This window comes from Tupaia chinensis, unplaced genomic scaffold (assembly GCF_000334495.1).
Source record: "Tupaia chinensis unplaced genomic scaffold, TupChi_1.0 Scaffold000547_1, whole genome shotgun sequence".
NCBI classification, from domain to species: domain Eukaryota; kingdom Metazoa; phylum Chordata; class Mammalia; order Scandentia; family Tupaiidae; genus Tupaia; species Tupaia belangeri.
The window spans coordinates 1,658,969-1,674,111 of NW_006160059.1; the positions used below are offsets into that span (position 1 = coordinate 1,658,969).

Consider the following 15,143-nt stretch of genomic DNA (forward strand, 5'->3'; position numbering starts at 1 on the left):
GCGACCTCGGCCATCACGCCCGCCCGGTTCCCGCCGAGTCGGGTCCCCGCCTCGGCCGCCGCCGCCCGGGGGCTCCATTCTCCGGGACCCACTCCGTGGTCCTCCCTTCCTCGCCCTGGACCGCGCTGGTCACGGGGCTGAGACCGGCTAGGCCCGGGATGAGTCGGTTATGGCCGAGACTTCCAGGCAGTACAAAGTTTCAGGGATGGGCTCCACGAAGGCCTTTTTGAGTGATGTTTAGTACTTTTAAAAATCCTCCTAGTGACGCACGTCACTGGGTTGAAGAAAGGTAGGGAGCCACAGTTGGTGTCGTGATGTGCTTACGTACTGGCTCTGACTTGTTCAGCGTTAGTCATTGAAGCTCGCTCTCTGTTTATGTATTTTTTCATAGAAATTTGAATAAGTGGCGATTTTACATAAATTACGAGGAAAATTTCTAAGAGGTGATAACGTTATATATAGCTTTAAAGTAAAAGTCATTGCATGTCCTAGATCTAGCAGAGTTGGCCAACGCTTCTGTTATGGGGAGGGCGACTAAGTACTGGAAAACTGGTTTTAACTCTGGAGAAGTGTTAAGCTTAGCAGAAATTTTAGTATCTTACTTGACAGGGACGAATGTCCAGAGTAATGATGTGTAAATCTTTTTTTTTTTTTTTTAGCAAAATATGAAACTGTGATCAAGTTTTAAGTTGAGGTTCCTAGATAGGATATAGAGATCTGTGAACTTGAAATACATCATTTTCACTAAACTTTAAAAACTAGCATTTTCTCCCATTATGAATACAAGTAACATATCACAGTCTTATTTGTTAACTGTAGTTTGTAGAAGTCACAGATATTTGTATATGACAATGCAGTTAAAGATACCTGGAAATATCTGTGCTTTTTTTCTTCATAATTACAGTAATTTTTACATAGCACCAGACTTGTTAATGCAGTAATGAAGCTTGTATACATATGTATCACCGGTTTATTTCTTTTTTTTTTTTTTTTTTTTTTTTTGGGGGTTTTTCTCTATAGGGCGGGCTCGCCAGAGAGACAGAAAGCGAGAAATCATCCCCCGGGGGGATGGTCATGCCGCAATCCTTTCTCCTCCATTCTCCTCTCTGGATCTTGTGCACGCACGCACACTCGCCCGGTGTGAGTTCTAAGCCATCGGTCCCAGAGGCGCGGTTGACTACGTGGGAATCCAGCAACATAGCCTTTATGCTAACTGCTGGTTCCTTCACCGGTTTATTTCTTATACATGTATTTTAAAGCAATTAGTTTCCTCATAAACCCTGTGTGTATTTAGTAACATTCAGAAAATTGCAGAAGGGATGTGTAAGGTACAGAGAAAATTCAGAACTTCTTTTGAAGTTTGGACAGTCCAGGCTTGTCCGACTTCTCATTAAGTTCTATGTGAGTCTCTCAATTTTGGATGTTAAGAAAAGTTGTCTTTATGTAATAAATTATATTTTAACTTTTAGGCAAGTTTGTTATTGACTAGTTAACAGTAGTGTGAGAGTAGTAGATTCACTTTGAAAGAATTTTAGAAAGCAGCTTCTCTGGTGAAATCTTAAACTGGAACTTATGAGAAATTGTACGCCTCATAGAAAATACTGCCCAGAAGGCTTTGAACTTATTGGTAGACAGTTGAACTTTGAGGGGACAGCTTAGATTTGATATACTTTCAAGTAACCCTGGGTGGTGAATATTTAGTGTTTACGTCTGTGCATAGACATTTGAAGCATGAGGTGAACAGGAAGTGTTTGCTATCTTTTGGTTTCAAGGGACAGAAAAGAAAGCAAACCTGTTAGCCTAGAAACAAACAATATGATTAGTCTCACTTTTACTGTGAAAACAGTTCTGTTGTGTGCAAAATTTTAAAAAGTTAGCCATCTTCTTTAGTAGTAGTTCTAGTTATTTAATCCTATCCTTTGAGCAGTCTCACTGGAAACACACATTTTTTTTTTTTTTGGAGAGATTTTCACCGTAGGGCGCGCGCTCGCCAGACAGAGAGAGACATAGAGACAGAAAGCGAGAAATCACCCCCCAGGGGGGATGGTCACGCCACAGTCCCTTCTCCTCCATTCTCCTCTCGGGATCTTGGGCACACACACGCACGCACAAAAGTTAGCCATCTTCTTTAGTAGTAGTTCTAGTTATTTAATCCTATCCTTTGAGCAGTCTCACTGGAAACACACATTTTTTTTTTTTTGGAGAGATTTTCACTGTAGGGCGCGCGCTCGCCAGACAGAGAGAGACATAGAGACAGAAAGCGAGAAATCACCCCCCAGGGGGGATGGTCACGCCACAGTCCCTTCTCCTCCATTCTCCTCTCGGGATCTTGGGCACACACACGCACGCACACGCGCCTGGCGTGAGTTTTAAGCCACCGGGTCCGGGACGCGAACCGCGGTCGACTACGTGGGAGTCCAGCGACATAGCCATTACGCTAACTGCTGGTTCCCTGGAAACACACATTTTAAAACAGGTCATGACAACATTTACAGCTTTCTAATATCTGAATTGTTAAGTATTGTGACAGTGGCTCACTTCCTTTCCAAGGGAGAAAACCTCATACTTCCTGTTCTGAATGATGATTGTTACTGATTATGTAGCTTTAGCCCCTTGTTTTCATGTGGTCGTATCAATTTGTTAAGATTTGGGATCGAGCATCCAAAAGCTATAAAAATTTAGGTAGCACATCTTTTGATTTTAATCATTTAAAGAAGTATTGCTATGATATGGGGGAATCTTTTGTTATCTAAAAATGGCTATCCCATCCTTTTAAATTTGTTTTGAAACTCAGGACAGCATGTTTCAAAACAAACAAACAAAAAGCCTCTAAAATCATCTTGAATGTCAAATAGTATTTTAACTGCATGCTGAACAACAGGGTAATTATTTTTGCATGTGTGAACTGCTATTCTTTACCTATTTCCCAATGTAATTGATGCTCCAAACAAAGGAAAAGTAGATGTTTATTACTCAATTATTTTTAGTAGAACAAATTCATAAAATTAGAAATCTAGACTATAATTAACACCGTTTCAAGTCTTGTGATATAGTATACTGTGAAACTTATACAGCAGTAATAAATTTATAACTTAGGCTCCAAATTTTTCAGAAGGAATAGTTACTAGTAAACTTTTGTCATATTGTTGCATTATGTAAAACCATTGGACCATACTTTCACTTTTTATTTCCTTTTCTTGATTCTCTTTTTCATATATGTGAGATAAACTGTTAGTAAATCTAATCAAATAGCATACAAGTTTATTGCAGATAGTTTGCTACACTGATGCATCAATGACTACTAAAATTCAGGACAAATTACCTATATTGTGTAAACTTCAATAAATTAACATGTAACAAAAGTATAAGTTGAAACTTTTACTCTTCTACTCTACTTGAGTCTTAGAACAGACTAGATTCAAATTGAGGCCCAAGCACGCAGAAAGCTACTAGACTTAAACAAATTCAGTAATGTTACGGGATAAAAGACCAAGGGGCCAGCAAGTGGTGTGGTGGGTAAGGGCACTAAACTCCTATCTGGCCAACTGTGGTTTGAGTCCCGGACCTGGCAGCTTTCTCTCTCTCTTCTCTTTTCCAAAAAAATCAAAATTAAATGAATGGATAGATAAAGTTTAAAAAAACCAACATACAAAAGTGAAGTCTATTTCTATATACAAACAATGAGCAGTATGAAAACAATTCCATTCATAGAATCTTCCAAAGTACTGAAATACTTAGAAATAAATTGAACAGGAACAGCAACAACAACAACAACAAATGCAGTTTGTACACTGAAAACTATTGGATTGCCAGAAAAGTAGTAGCACATTTTTGCATAGAAAAAATACATCATGACTTTTCTGATGACCCAATACAAAGCATTATTGAGAGAAGTTAAAGAAGGACTAAATAAATGGAAAGGTCTCATACACTTCCTGATTTCAAAAGTTACTAGAAAGCTGTAAAAAGACAAGTGTGGTACTGGGCTAAAGATAACACACAAGTAGATCACTGGAATAGAATTGAGAGTCCAAAAATAAATCCTTACATTTATGGTAAGTTGATTTTTGGTGAGGCTCCTCAGACAACAGTAAAAGAAAGTCTAACAAATTTTGTTAGAACAAATGGACGTCCACAAGCAAAAGTATAAAGTTGTACATCTACCTCATACCTTACAAAAATTACTCAAAATGTATCAAAGACTTCAAGGTAAGAACTAGAATAATAAAACTTTTAGAAAGAAACGTAATAGTAGATCTTCGTGACGCTGGATCAGGTAGTAATTTTTTAGGTATAACCAAAAGCGCAGCAGCAAAAGAAAACATAAATTGTACTTGATCAAAATTTAAGACTTGGGACCAGCAGTTAGTGTAATGACTATGTCGTTGGACTCCCACGTAGTCGACCGTGGTTCGATCCCTGGACCCCGTGGCTTAAACTCAAGCTGGGCGCTTGTGCGTGCATACCCAAGATCCCAAGAGGAGAATGGAGGAGAAGGGATTGAGGCATGGCCATCCCTTCTGGGGGGTGATTTCTTGCCTTCTGTCTCTCTGTCTGTCTCTCTCTTTCTGGTGAGCGCATGTGCCCTTTAGCAAAAACCTCTCAAAAAAAAATCTTAAGGCTTATGTAATTTAAAGGAAGTCATCAAGAAACTACAGAGTCCATAGAATGGGAGAATATATTTGCAAACCATATACATCTCTGAAAAGAGATTTTTATCCAGAACATATAATTTTTAAATTTTTTAAAGAATTATTTTATATAATTTTATTATTATTTTAATTTGACTGGAGAGAGAGTTAAAGGGAGGGAGGGAGAGAGAGAGCAGGCTGCCAGGTCTGGGACTCAAACCATGGTCAGCAATGTGGGAGTCCAGTGCCTTAATCACCATACCACCTGCCAGCACCCTGGAACATATAATTTTTAAAGTTTAAATAACAACAACAGCAACAAAAAACATTAAAAAATAGGCAAAGGATTTGACTATTTCTTTAGAGAAGTTATAGCAACAGCGGGGAAGCACATGAAAAGGTGCCTTACATTTTTAGTTATTAGGGAAATGCAAATCTAAACTGCAGTGCAATACTAATTTCTGCCTACTCCTGGGATGGGTAAATAAAAAGACGAATAATAACAAGTGTTGACAAAGATGTGGAGAAATTGGAACTCTTGTATTCTGGGAGTGTAAAATGATCTTCTTGGAAAACAGTTTGGCAAGTTCTCAAGATGTTAAACATGGAGTTTATTGCCAACTCATTGAACTCCTGAGAATATACTGTAGAAAAACAAACACTTGCCCATACACAGATCCATATCGCATGAATGTTCATAACCGCATTAATCATAATAACCAGAAACAAAAAGGGGAAATAAACCATAAGCTCATCAGATGATGAATGAATAAGCAAAATATGGTAGAGGCTTAGGATCCTTTATCTGAAATGCTTGCCACCAGCAGTGTTTTGAAATATTTTTTTCAGATTTTGGAATATTGGCTTATACATACAATGAGATGTATCTTGGGAATGGGACCCAACTAAACATGAAATTTATGTTTTATGTATACTTTATACCTAGTGTGAAGGCAATTTCATGCAGTATTTTTGTTGCAGGACTTTCACTAAAGTCCATCACAGGGGATCAGATGTGGAATTTTCCACCTGTGATTCATGGTGGTGCTCATAAAGTTTCAGACTTTTTTGGATTAGGGAGCTCAACCTATAAATTCTCCTGTGGAATAGTATTCAAACATCAAAAGGTATCAAGTACTGATGTGTACTACAACATGAGTGAGCGTCAAAAACATGCTAAGCAAGAGAAGCCAGACACAAATGGCCTCGTATTGTGTGAGAAGTGTCATTTGTATGAAATGAACAGTCAAATTCAGTAAGAAAGTAAGTTAGTGGTTGCCAGTTGCTTGGGAGGAGAGACTGCTAATGGATTTATAGTATATTTTGGTAGTGATAAAAATTTTTCCGGGCATTAGTGGTGAAGGTTGCAAAGTCTTGTGAGTATAATGGAAAGCACTGAATTGTACACTCCATAAAGGTGAGTTGTATATGTGAGTTATATCTCATTAAAGGCCTTTATTTTTAAAGTAATTTTCTTTTCAGGGCTCTGTTTTACCTTGTTCTATGGCCTGATCAGATGAGAGATGGTAGTTGTTTAGGATTTTTGGCCTTTAAGGTGATGTAGGTTCATATAGAGCTAAGCTGTTCATTTGTAAGCATTGATCAGAAAGATTTCCTTTTTTTCTTCCTATGGGATTATTGAACATATTATGGCCCAAATGAAATCTGAGTAAAGACTGATCTCTATATAGGCTATATTGATTACATCTCTTTTGTTTTGTTTTGTTTTTAAAGAAACTATAGTGACACTGAAACTGAAGGAAAGATTTTTAATTCTTTAGTGCAATATTTTGGTGATAATTTGGGGCGAAAAGTTAAAGCGATGCCATTAGTTGAAGAAACTTCTTTACTTGAAGATTCATCAGTGACTTTGCCTGTGGTAATAATAGGTAAGTTAATTTTGTCTGCTAAAATTAGTTATGACTCTTCATGCAGATAGTGCAAGTTCTTGGGATTGTATTAATTATTCTTAGAGCATTTGGTATGTTAACTAATAAACAGAACTATGGAAAGAGTAATTGGTTTAACTGGTGTGAGAGTCCATGTTTGAACATACTCTTTTCATTGAAAGACTAGCATTACTCTATTCTTAAATATTGCCTTAAGTTGATAACTATAATATATAAGTGTTATATCTATGATATATGACAGTGTTATGGTAATGATAACAAATATTATTAGAGTTCTGCATATTTTATCATATGATATCTTATCATACTATAGCTCTCTGATGTTGGTAGGGACACATATAGACAAAACAGAAACTTCACTCAGAAGTTGAGTATCTTGTGCAGGTTAGAAACTAGTGCTTGATCAGAGATGACATCATGTTCATAACTTTCATTATTACCTTAACCTTAACATTGTATTATATATTCTTTGTGCCACCTCAACAGATAGGCATATGAGATTAATAATTAAACTACTGATAAAACTTAATTTGGAACTATAAAAGGTTTTATATCATTTAGTTTTATTGCATGCATATAATTCATTGTCATGTGTATTTTTCATCTAATATTCAAATTTCAGGAAGTCAGGCAAGTACTGCAGTGTGATTCTAAACCTAAGAGAATTATGAGATATGGGTGCTTTGGTCACATGATTTCTTGGTTTCTTTGATTGCTTGGTTCAAAGTTAGTACGAAGGAGAAAAATTGTGTCCTCTGACTAGCAGATGGCAGACCCTGTAAAGGAAGGAAGATGAAGAGGAGGCCAGTGTTGTTCTTTTATACTGGATTCACCTGTAGGGGCACGATCAAGATGAGTTTTGGCTGTGGTTCCCATCTAAGCTAGATCTCAGGGGCCATGCATCATGTTTCATTTTCTTCTTTATGTCCATCCCTATGTTTTCTGTCCTGGATGTCTTGGAAGAGTAAAGGAGCATTGTCTTTGTCTGACTAAACTATAGGAGAGTAGGAAAATGAGAAGAAGAAGAAAAACAAACAAAAAAAACTACTTTTATCTGCACCTACCATCTCCCCTCTCCCCAAAACAGTCTATGCCTATTTTGCCTGAGCTAGCCCACAAGCAGTTTAACTTGATAAATTGGGTGGTCAGGAAAATCATGACATGTTTTTCTGTTTCTGTGCAAAAACGCATTAGGACTTTTCTGACACCCAGTATGTACATCTGTTATTGTTGACAGTAGCAAACACCTACAAGTGTGGTTGATAGATCATGGTAAGGCTGTATTCAGCTGGATAATTAGAAATAAGCAATTCAGGCTTTTGGAATAGAAGGGTTACTTGATAAGGACTGTTTGTTACCAAAACTCATCTGAATGAAGTAAGTGAATTGATCTGTGTTTGGGGTAAATCTTAGGGAGGGGAGTGAGAGACATTAGTCTTCTAGATGAGAGTATAGGAGTGAGAATAGCAAAGGTAACTGTTAGTGATAGTGGCAAAATAAGTTTATAATCAGAATCTGATTAACTTAGGATATTTCTGGAACAGTAATCCCCTCTTACGGGATACACTCCAAGACCCTCAGTGGATGCATGAAACCAATAGTACCACACCTGATTGTCATCGATTGGAACTTATTTCTATTCCTGTCTTCCACCCACTAATTTAATGCCATTTCCATCTTAACTAAGCATTTATCATGTACCATGGTTGGAACTCTTGCAGTTTGAAATGCAACAGCAAAAACTAGCACAGATTTCTTTCTTCTTCATCACAATTTCACAGATAGAAGATTTATTGTTACCCTAGATCTTAACAGCCTTAACATATTTATTTTTCTTTCCTTATTGAGTTAATAACTTTCACCTTTTCACTTCAGGGAATCATTTTGTACCTTCTCTTTGGCATATCTGAATTGCCGGCGTTGCTACTCTTGTACTTACAGGCTATTAATAAGTAAAATAGGGATTGCGTGATACAAACACTACTATTATGCCAGAACAGTTGATCTGTTCATTGAAATGGCTACTAACTGAATAACAGGTAGATGGCATATTCAGCATGGATATGATGGATAAAATGATGATTCATATCCTGGGCAAGATGCTGTGAGATTTCATCATCCTAGTTAGAATGGCATGCAATTTAAAACTCATAAACTGGGCTGATTCTGTGGCCTAGTGGTAAAGGAACCCAGATCCCACATGGCTTACTGCACAGTTCAAATCCCAGACCTGGACACTTGAGAAATAAGCCCCAAATTCCTACAGGATAGAGAAATGAAGGAGAAGGAATTGTGGCATGACTATCCCCTATCAAAGGGTGCTTTCTTCCTCTCTTCTTTCTGTCTGTCTCTGGCAAATGCACATGTATACTCTCTGACAAAATTCAAAAAATATAAAATTCATGAATGTTTATTTCTAGAATTTTCTTTTTTAATTTCAGACTACAGTTGACCACAGATAACTGAGACCACAGATTGCAAAACTGGATAAGAGGTCACTATTATTACACTGTGCCTTGCAATGGGATGTGTTTTTTTGTTTTTGTTTAAGTTTTTGCCATAGAGAGTATGTACTCACTAGAGAGAGAAAAAGAGATGGAAAATGAGAACTCACCCCTTAGGAGGATGTCCATGCCACAGTTCCTTCTTATGGGCCAGTCAGGTGGAGTGAAGAAGTAGCATGTGGAAATATGGGATATATTCTTGGGAAGAGGAAGGCCTACAGAATTTGAAAAGTCAGTAGTATAGAGAGACAAAAGAGTTGAAACCTTGAGTAGATGAGATTCCCCCCCAAAAAAACAGATCAGAAAGTAGAGGTTAGACTCCTGTGAAACTTCTGGGTTTAAGAGATGAGAAAAGGAAGAACTATTGAGGGAGATGAGCCATCTTCAAAGTGGGAGAAAAGCCAAGGAGCAAGAGTATTAAGATGCAGGGGCCAGCAGGTGGCCTGGTGGTTAAGAATGCTGAATTCCCACATGGCCAACCTCAGTTTGAGTCCTGGACCTGGCGGTTTGCTTATTCTCCCTCTCCCCTCCCTCCCTTGGTCTCTCTCTGGTCAAATTTAAAAATAAATAAACAAAGTTAAATAAATTTTTTAAAAAAGAGTAATAAGATGCATGACATCCCCTTTCCATCTTTTTTTCCTTTTAAATAGGAAATGGACCCTCAGGAATATGCCTTTCTTATATGTTATCAGGCTACAGACCATATTTATCATCAGAAGCAATACACCCAAATACAATCTTACATAGTAAATTAGAAGAAGCAAGACACCTTTCCATTGTTGATCAGGTATTTTTTCTTAAATGTCAATTTTTAACGTCTTTACGCCAAAACATCAGTTTTTATTTAAGCATTCTTACTTGAAATTTTTGGTTCTAAATAATACTTTCTGTCATTTTTATTTTAGACCTTTAAGTTTATTTTGCAGAGTTATTTCTTTTTATTTTCTTGACTTTATTAGAATAGCATTTCCCGATGGGTAGTTTTAATAGGTGTTTCATGCTCAAATAAATTTGTAAAGTGCTTCTGTTTATTACTGGAGTATTATGATACTAGCTTACTAAAGTACTATTCTATTTTTGCAGTATTAATAATCTGGTTAACTTTGTTGAAACCCATCCCTTTACACTATTTATTTGACCAAAGAATCTCTTAAAGTTTCATGGAACATGTGCTAAAGCACACTGCCGGGAAATGCTGGATTACTCTAATAGCTGTTTTGGCTTTTTTCAAACTGTACCTTTTTTTCATTCAGGACTTGGAATACTTGTCAGAAGGCCTTGAGGGCCGTTCATCCAATCCAGTTGCAGTGCTCTTCGACACACTTCTTCACCCAGATGCTGACTTTGGATATGATTATCCATCTGTTTTGCACTGGAAATTAGAACAGCATCATTATATCCCTCACTTAGTTCTTGGTAAAGGTTCACCTGGTGGGGCTTGGCATGTGAGTATATTTTTCTTAGCATCTTAGAGTATGTGAATTACATATTTTCTTGATAAGAGCAACTTGATTCTTAACCAGTACAATAATTCTTTTATATATAATGTTCACTACATTTTTATCCAAGAAGAATTTTAGTGATATTTAATTAGTTAAATATGGGTTAATGACTAATAGTTCATCAAGCCAAATTTGGTTACTGACACAGGCTTGGAATAAGCGTGTCTCTATACTTGTAAGAATTATATTGAGAACACTTCAGGAATGTTTTGCATAGTCAAAAATATTTTTATTCATTGTAGAGTTTGCAAAATGTCACAGGATCTTCAGCCAGTATTCATTATTTCTCTACATTTTCAGAAACTTAAACGAAAAATATATTGTGAAAGAAAGATACTGCATTAGTGTGCTTGGCAGCTAAAATGCAGTACCATTGACTGGGTAGCTTCTACATTTATTTCTCACTTATTTCTGGAGGCTGGAAAGTCCAAGATGAAGGTGTTTGCCAGTTCAGCCTCTGGTAAAGTCCCTCTTCCTGGCTTTTAGAAAACCAGTTGTTTGTTTGTTTGTTTGTTTTTAATTGCCAGAGTGGGCATGCACTTGCAAAGGGTAGGGGAAGCTCAACAAAGCATTCCACTGTGACATGGTCACACTACTATCCATCTTTCTTTTTTCTTTTATTTTTTCATTTTTGGAAGATTTTCTTTTTTTTTAAGCATTATTTTATTTTCTTTATTATTATTATTATTATTATTTTGGAGAGGTTTTTGCTACAAGGTGCGTGCACTCACCAGAAAGACAGAGAGAAAGAAAAGGAGAAATGACCCCCCAGGGGGGATGGCCATGCTGCAATCCCTTCTCTTCCACTCTCCTCTTGAGATCTTGGGCACACATGTACATGTGCCCCGCGTGAGTTTTAAGCCACCGGGTCCAGGACTCGAACTGCGATCGACTATGTGGGAGTCCAGCGACATAGCCATTATGCTAACTGCTGGTCCTCCATCTTTCTAAAATTCTCCATCCCATCAGGATTCTGGCACATCTACACATGTAGCTGGTACACTTTTTAGCCTATGGGCGAAGACTTGAACCCTAGTTGGCCGATATCTGATTCCTTTGTAATCTTAATTTTCTTCATGGTAATGAAAAGCAGCTACCAAATTGTTGGTGCCTTTTAGCTTGTGGTTTTATTTTTATTTATTTTTCTTACCTTTTATTGGTTTAATTGCCAAAGGGCATGTACACTTGTCAGAGAGACAGAGAGGGAGAAATCAACTCCCACTGGGTCATGGTCATGCCTCAGTCCCACCTGTGTTTTCCATCATGTTGGAATTTTTCTCATTCATATACACACATATGTGTTCAAGCCACAAGGACTGGGTTTCAAACTGTGATCAACTCTGTGTGATCTGGCTTGCTTAACCACTTGGCTGTGGTGTTGACCTGATAATACTAAGTTTACATATTCCATGGGAGATAGACAGAGATATAGTACTGTCAGCAGAGTCTTCATGTTGTGATCCACCTTTAGCATTAGCTGGCCTTGGATCATGAGCACACACACACTCCTGGCCTACTCAGTGAGATCCATGTACTCAGATGGAAACTGGCAACCTTCCCACGTGGATCTGCCTCAGAGTGTCTTGTTTTACCACTGCAGCATCACCCGGCCTTCATGATGCAGTTTGTAGTGGGTGGGATTTAGCCTCCCTTCTCTAAATTCCTTAGACTTTTTTTTAGCAGAATTTTTCTTAGAAAAATGTGCAGACAGTAACTGATATCTGCATTACTTCTTCCACTTACCTAGAAAAGGATAAGCCTTAATTTTGAAAGACACATTTCAATCAACAGTAAAGATTGAAATATACTGAAAAATTGCTTTCTTTTTGTTTTTTTCAGGCATGTATTCACTAGAGTAAGGATAGAAATAAATGGTGTTTGAGCTGTGATCCATTTGTCAAGCATCACCTGTTAAAGTTTCTGAATTCCACAGGCATATTTACCTATTCCCACCACTGTATTCCATACCTTAATCTTACGGTGATTGCTTGTAGTGATGTTTTTCTGTTTATGCAGCTCTGTCTGCTGGTATGCTTTTCATACTTTTTAATTAACCTTAGTCTGCCCCTCTCTCACTCTTCTCCACATGGTTCTCTGCTTCTCTTGTAGGTCTGGTTTCTCACCATCTTCCTCCCTTCCAAACTATGCCTTTCGGACCCCATTTAGTGATGAACAAGCTTTCCTACATCCTTAAAAAAGCTACATTTTACTCATATGCTGCTTCTACTTCCTTTCTTAAACGCCTGCTCTTTTCTAGAGATGCCATTCCCATTGCAGCCCTCTGAAGTAGAACCTATCCATTGCTTCAGATACCCATGTCCAGTCAGGTTGGCTAATGAGGTTGTTATATCGTTCACTCCCCACTGCTCATCTGTAAAAACACCTGTCCTTTAAACAGCTCATGCCATTTTCTAGCTCCTCTGCCATTTGAGACTGTCTACATCAAGTACTGAACCTTTAGCACCAAATTATGGTCTTCCACAGGATCCAAAATGTTATTATCACGTTGAATAACGTTACATCTACTTTCCTGCCACAGAAACAACTTAACCTTTTATTCCCTTAATCCTGTTCACAATCATCTTCTCTCTTACTCATTATCTACTGATTCTGTTGCCCCACTATGGATCTTATCTTTCCAACTTGTAAGGACATAAGTTTTCAAATATCTTGTTTCTGATCACAACTTCTATTCTTGTAGCTATATCACCTAGTTCGGCCACTACACTTTATCATTACCTCCTTACCTATTCGGTTTAGGTAAACCTACTTTGTGGGTTTGGCAAAAAATACAATTCATCTAACTGTCTCTTTTATCTCTATGAATCAAACCCCCAAGGAAAACAATTATAAGTAAAAGTCAGTTAGGCCCTGAACGCTGTTTGATAACCTTTGATAATTCCCTAAAACTTTGTCAAACCTCTATGTCTTTTTTCTCTTTAATGCTTAGAAATTCTTTTGGTTCTGGGCCAGCCAGTGGCATGGTGATTAAGGCGACTGGATTCCACATGGCCAACTGTGCATTTAGAGTCCACAACGGGCAGCATGGAAAACATGCTGGGTGTGTGCACATACATCCCCAAAATCTCAAAAGGGGGAATGAAAGAGAAGGAATTGTAGTGTGGCCATCCGCCACAAGGAGGGATCGTTTTTTATTTTCCCTCTCTTTCCAATGAGTGCATGCACACCTTAGCAAATAGAAAAAAAAAAAATGTTTTTGGTTCTTATTGTATAGAGAAAATGTAGTTTGTCAGGACTGAACTTCCATCGTTTTGTACTCACTGTTGTAATGGAAAAGGTATCACTTCTCTTATATAAGGCTCACCTTCCAGTTATGTTCTGAATCCCTGTCTTCTTAAGAGCATTATTTTATTTTATCCCATTTCTTATGTCTTCAATTTCTCTGCCAGCTTCTATTGGTCAGTATGTAAACATCCTAAAGTTATTTCCATATTAAATTATTTTTAAGTATCATCTTATCTATATCCTTTATAACCAACTTTTTTTGATTTTTTTAAGATTTTTCCCAAAGGGCATATGCTTTCACTAGAGAGAGAGAAAGTGAAAAATCACCCCCTATAGAGCTGTGATTTATACACCACAGTCCCTTTTCCTCCATTTTTCTCTTGGGGTTTTGGGTATGCATGCACATGCATCCAGCATGTTTTTCAAGCTGTTGGGTCTGGTACTCAAACTGCAGAATTGGCCATGTGGGATTCAATGTCTTAACCACCATGCCAGTTGCTGGCCCCCAACTTCTTGAAACTGTTAACTGTATGTGTTATTTCCATGCCTTTGCCTCTGCTCCTTAGTGCACTCTAACTTCTGTTGCTGATTTTTCACTGGAAATGTTCTTTCTGAAGGGTAGTAAGTTTGCTGAATTTGATGAAGAATCACAAGATAAATATTTCCAGACTCTACAGCATTTGACAGAGTTAATATCTCCCTTAGGTTCTGTGAACGTTCAGTCTCCTTGCCTTTATTCCTATTTAGTTACTCCTTTCAGTTACCTTTGTGAACTCTTGTTCCTTTTTAGGTTTTTGCCATAGGGCGTATATGCTCACCAGAGACAGAGAGGGGTAAAGTGAGAAATCACCCCACGGTAGTGATAGCCATGTCCAAGTCTTTTCTCCATAATCCCTTCTCCATTCTCCTCCTGGGATTTTTGGGCACTCATGCACCTGTTATGATTTCCAAACCATCAGATCTATGACTCAAATCATGGTGAGCCATGTGGGAATCCAGCACCTTAGTCACCACACCACCTGTTGACCTCTGAACTCTTATTCTTTCCCCTGTTTTCTTTTTTGTTTTGAGAGAGATTTTTGGTATAGGGTGCATGCACTTGCCAGAGAGAACAGTGTGTGCCAGAGAGACAGAAAGCGAGAAATCACCCCCCAGGGGGGATGGCCATGCCACAATCCCTTCTCCTCCATTCTCCTCTCAGGATTTTGGGCATGCACACACACAAACCTGGAATGAGTTTTAAAGATGCCAGGTCTGGGACTCAAACAGTGGTCTACTACATGAGAGTCCAGTGTCATATCCATTATTCCATCTGCTGCTCTTATCTTTAGTACTGTGCTTCTATGAACT

General features: G+C 38.0%; 1 protein-coding gene across 1 annotated transcript in view; it reads left to right on the forward strand.

Moving 5' to 3' along the window:
* The window catches only part of OSGIN2 (oxidative stress induced growth inhibitor family member 2), a 28,272-nt gene that overhangs the window by 911 nt on the left and 12,218 nt on the right, over positions 1–15,143 (forward strand). The window contains 3 exon segments of the mRNA XM_027775330.1: positions 6,366–6,520; positions 9,696–9,832; positions 10,299–10,490. Coding sequence (XP_027631131.1) covers positions 6,454–6,520; positions 9,696–9,832; positions 10,299–10,490 — 396 coding nt within the window. The 5' untranslated portion in view covers positions 6,366–6,453.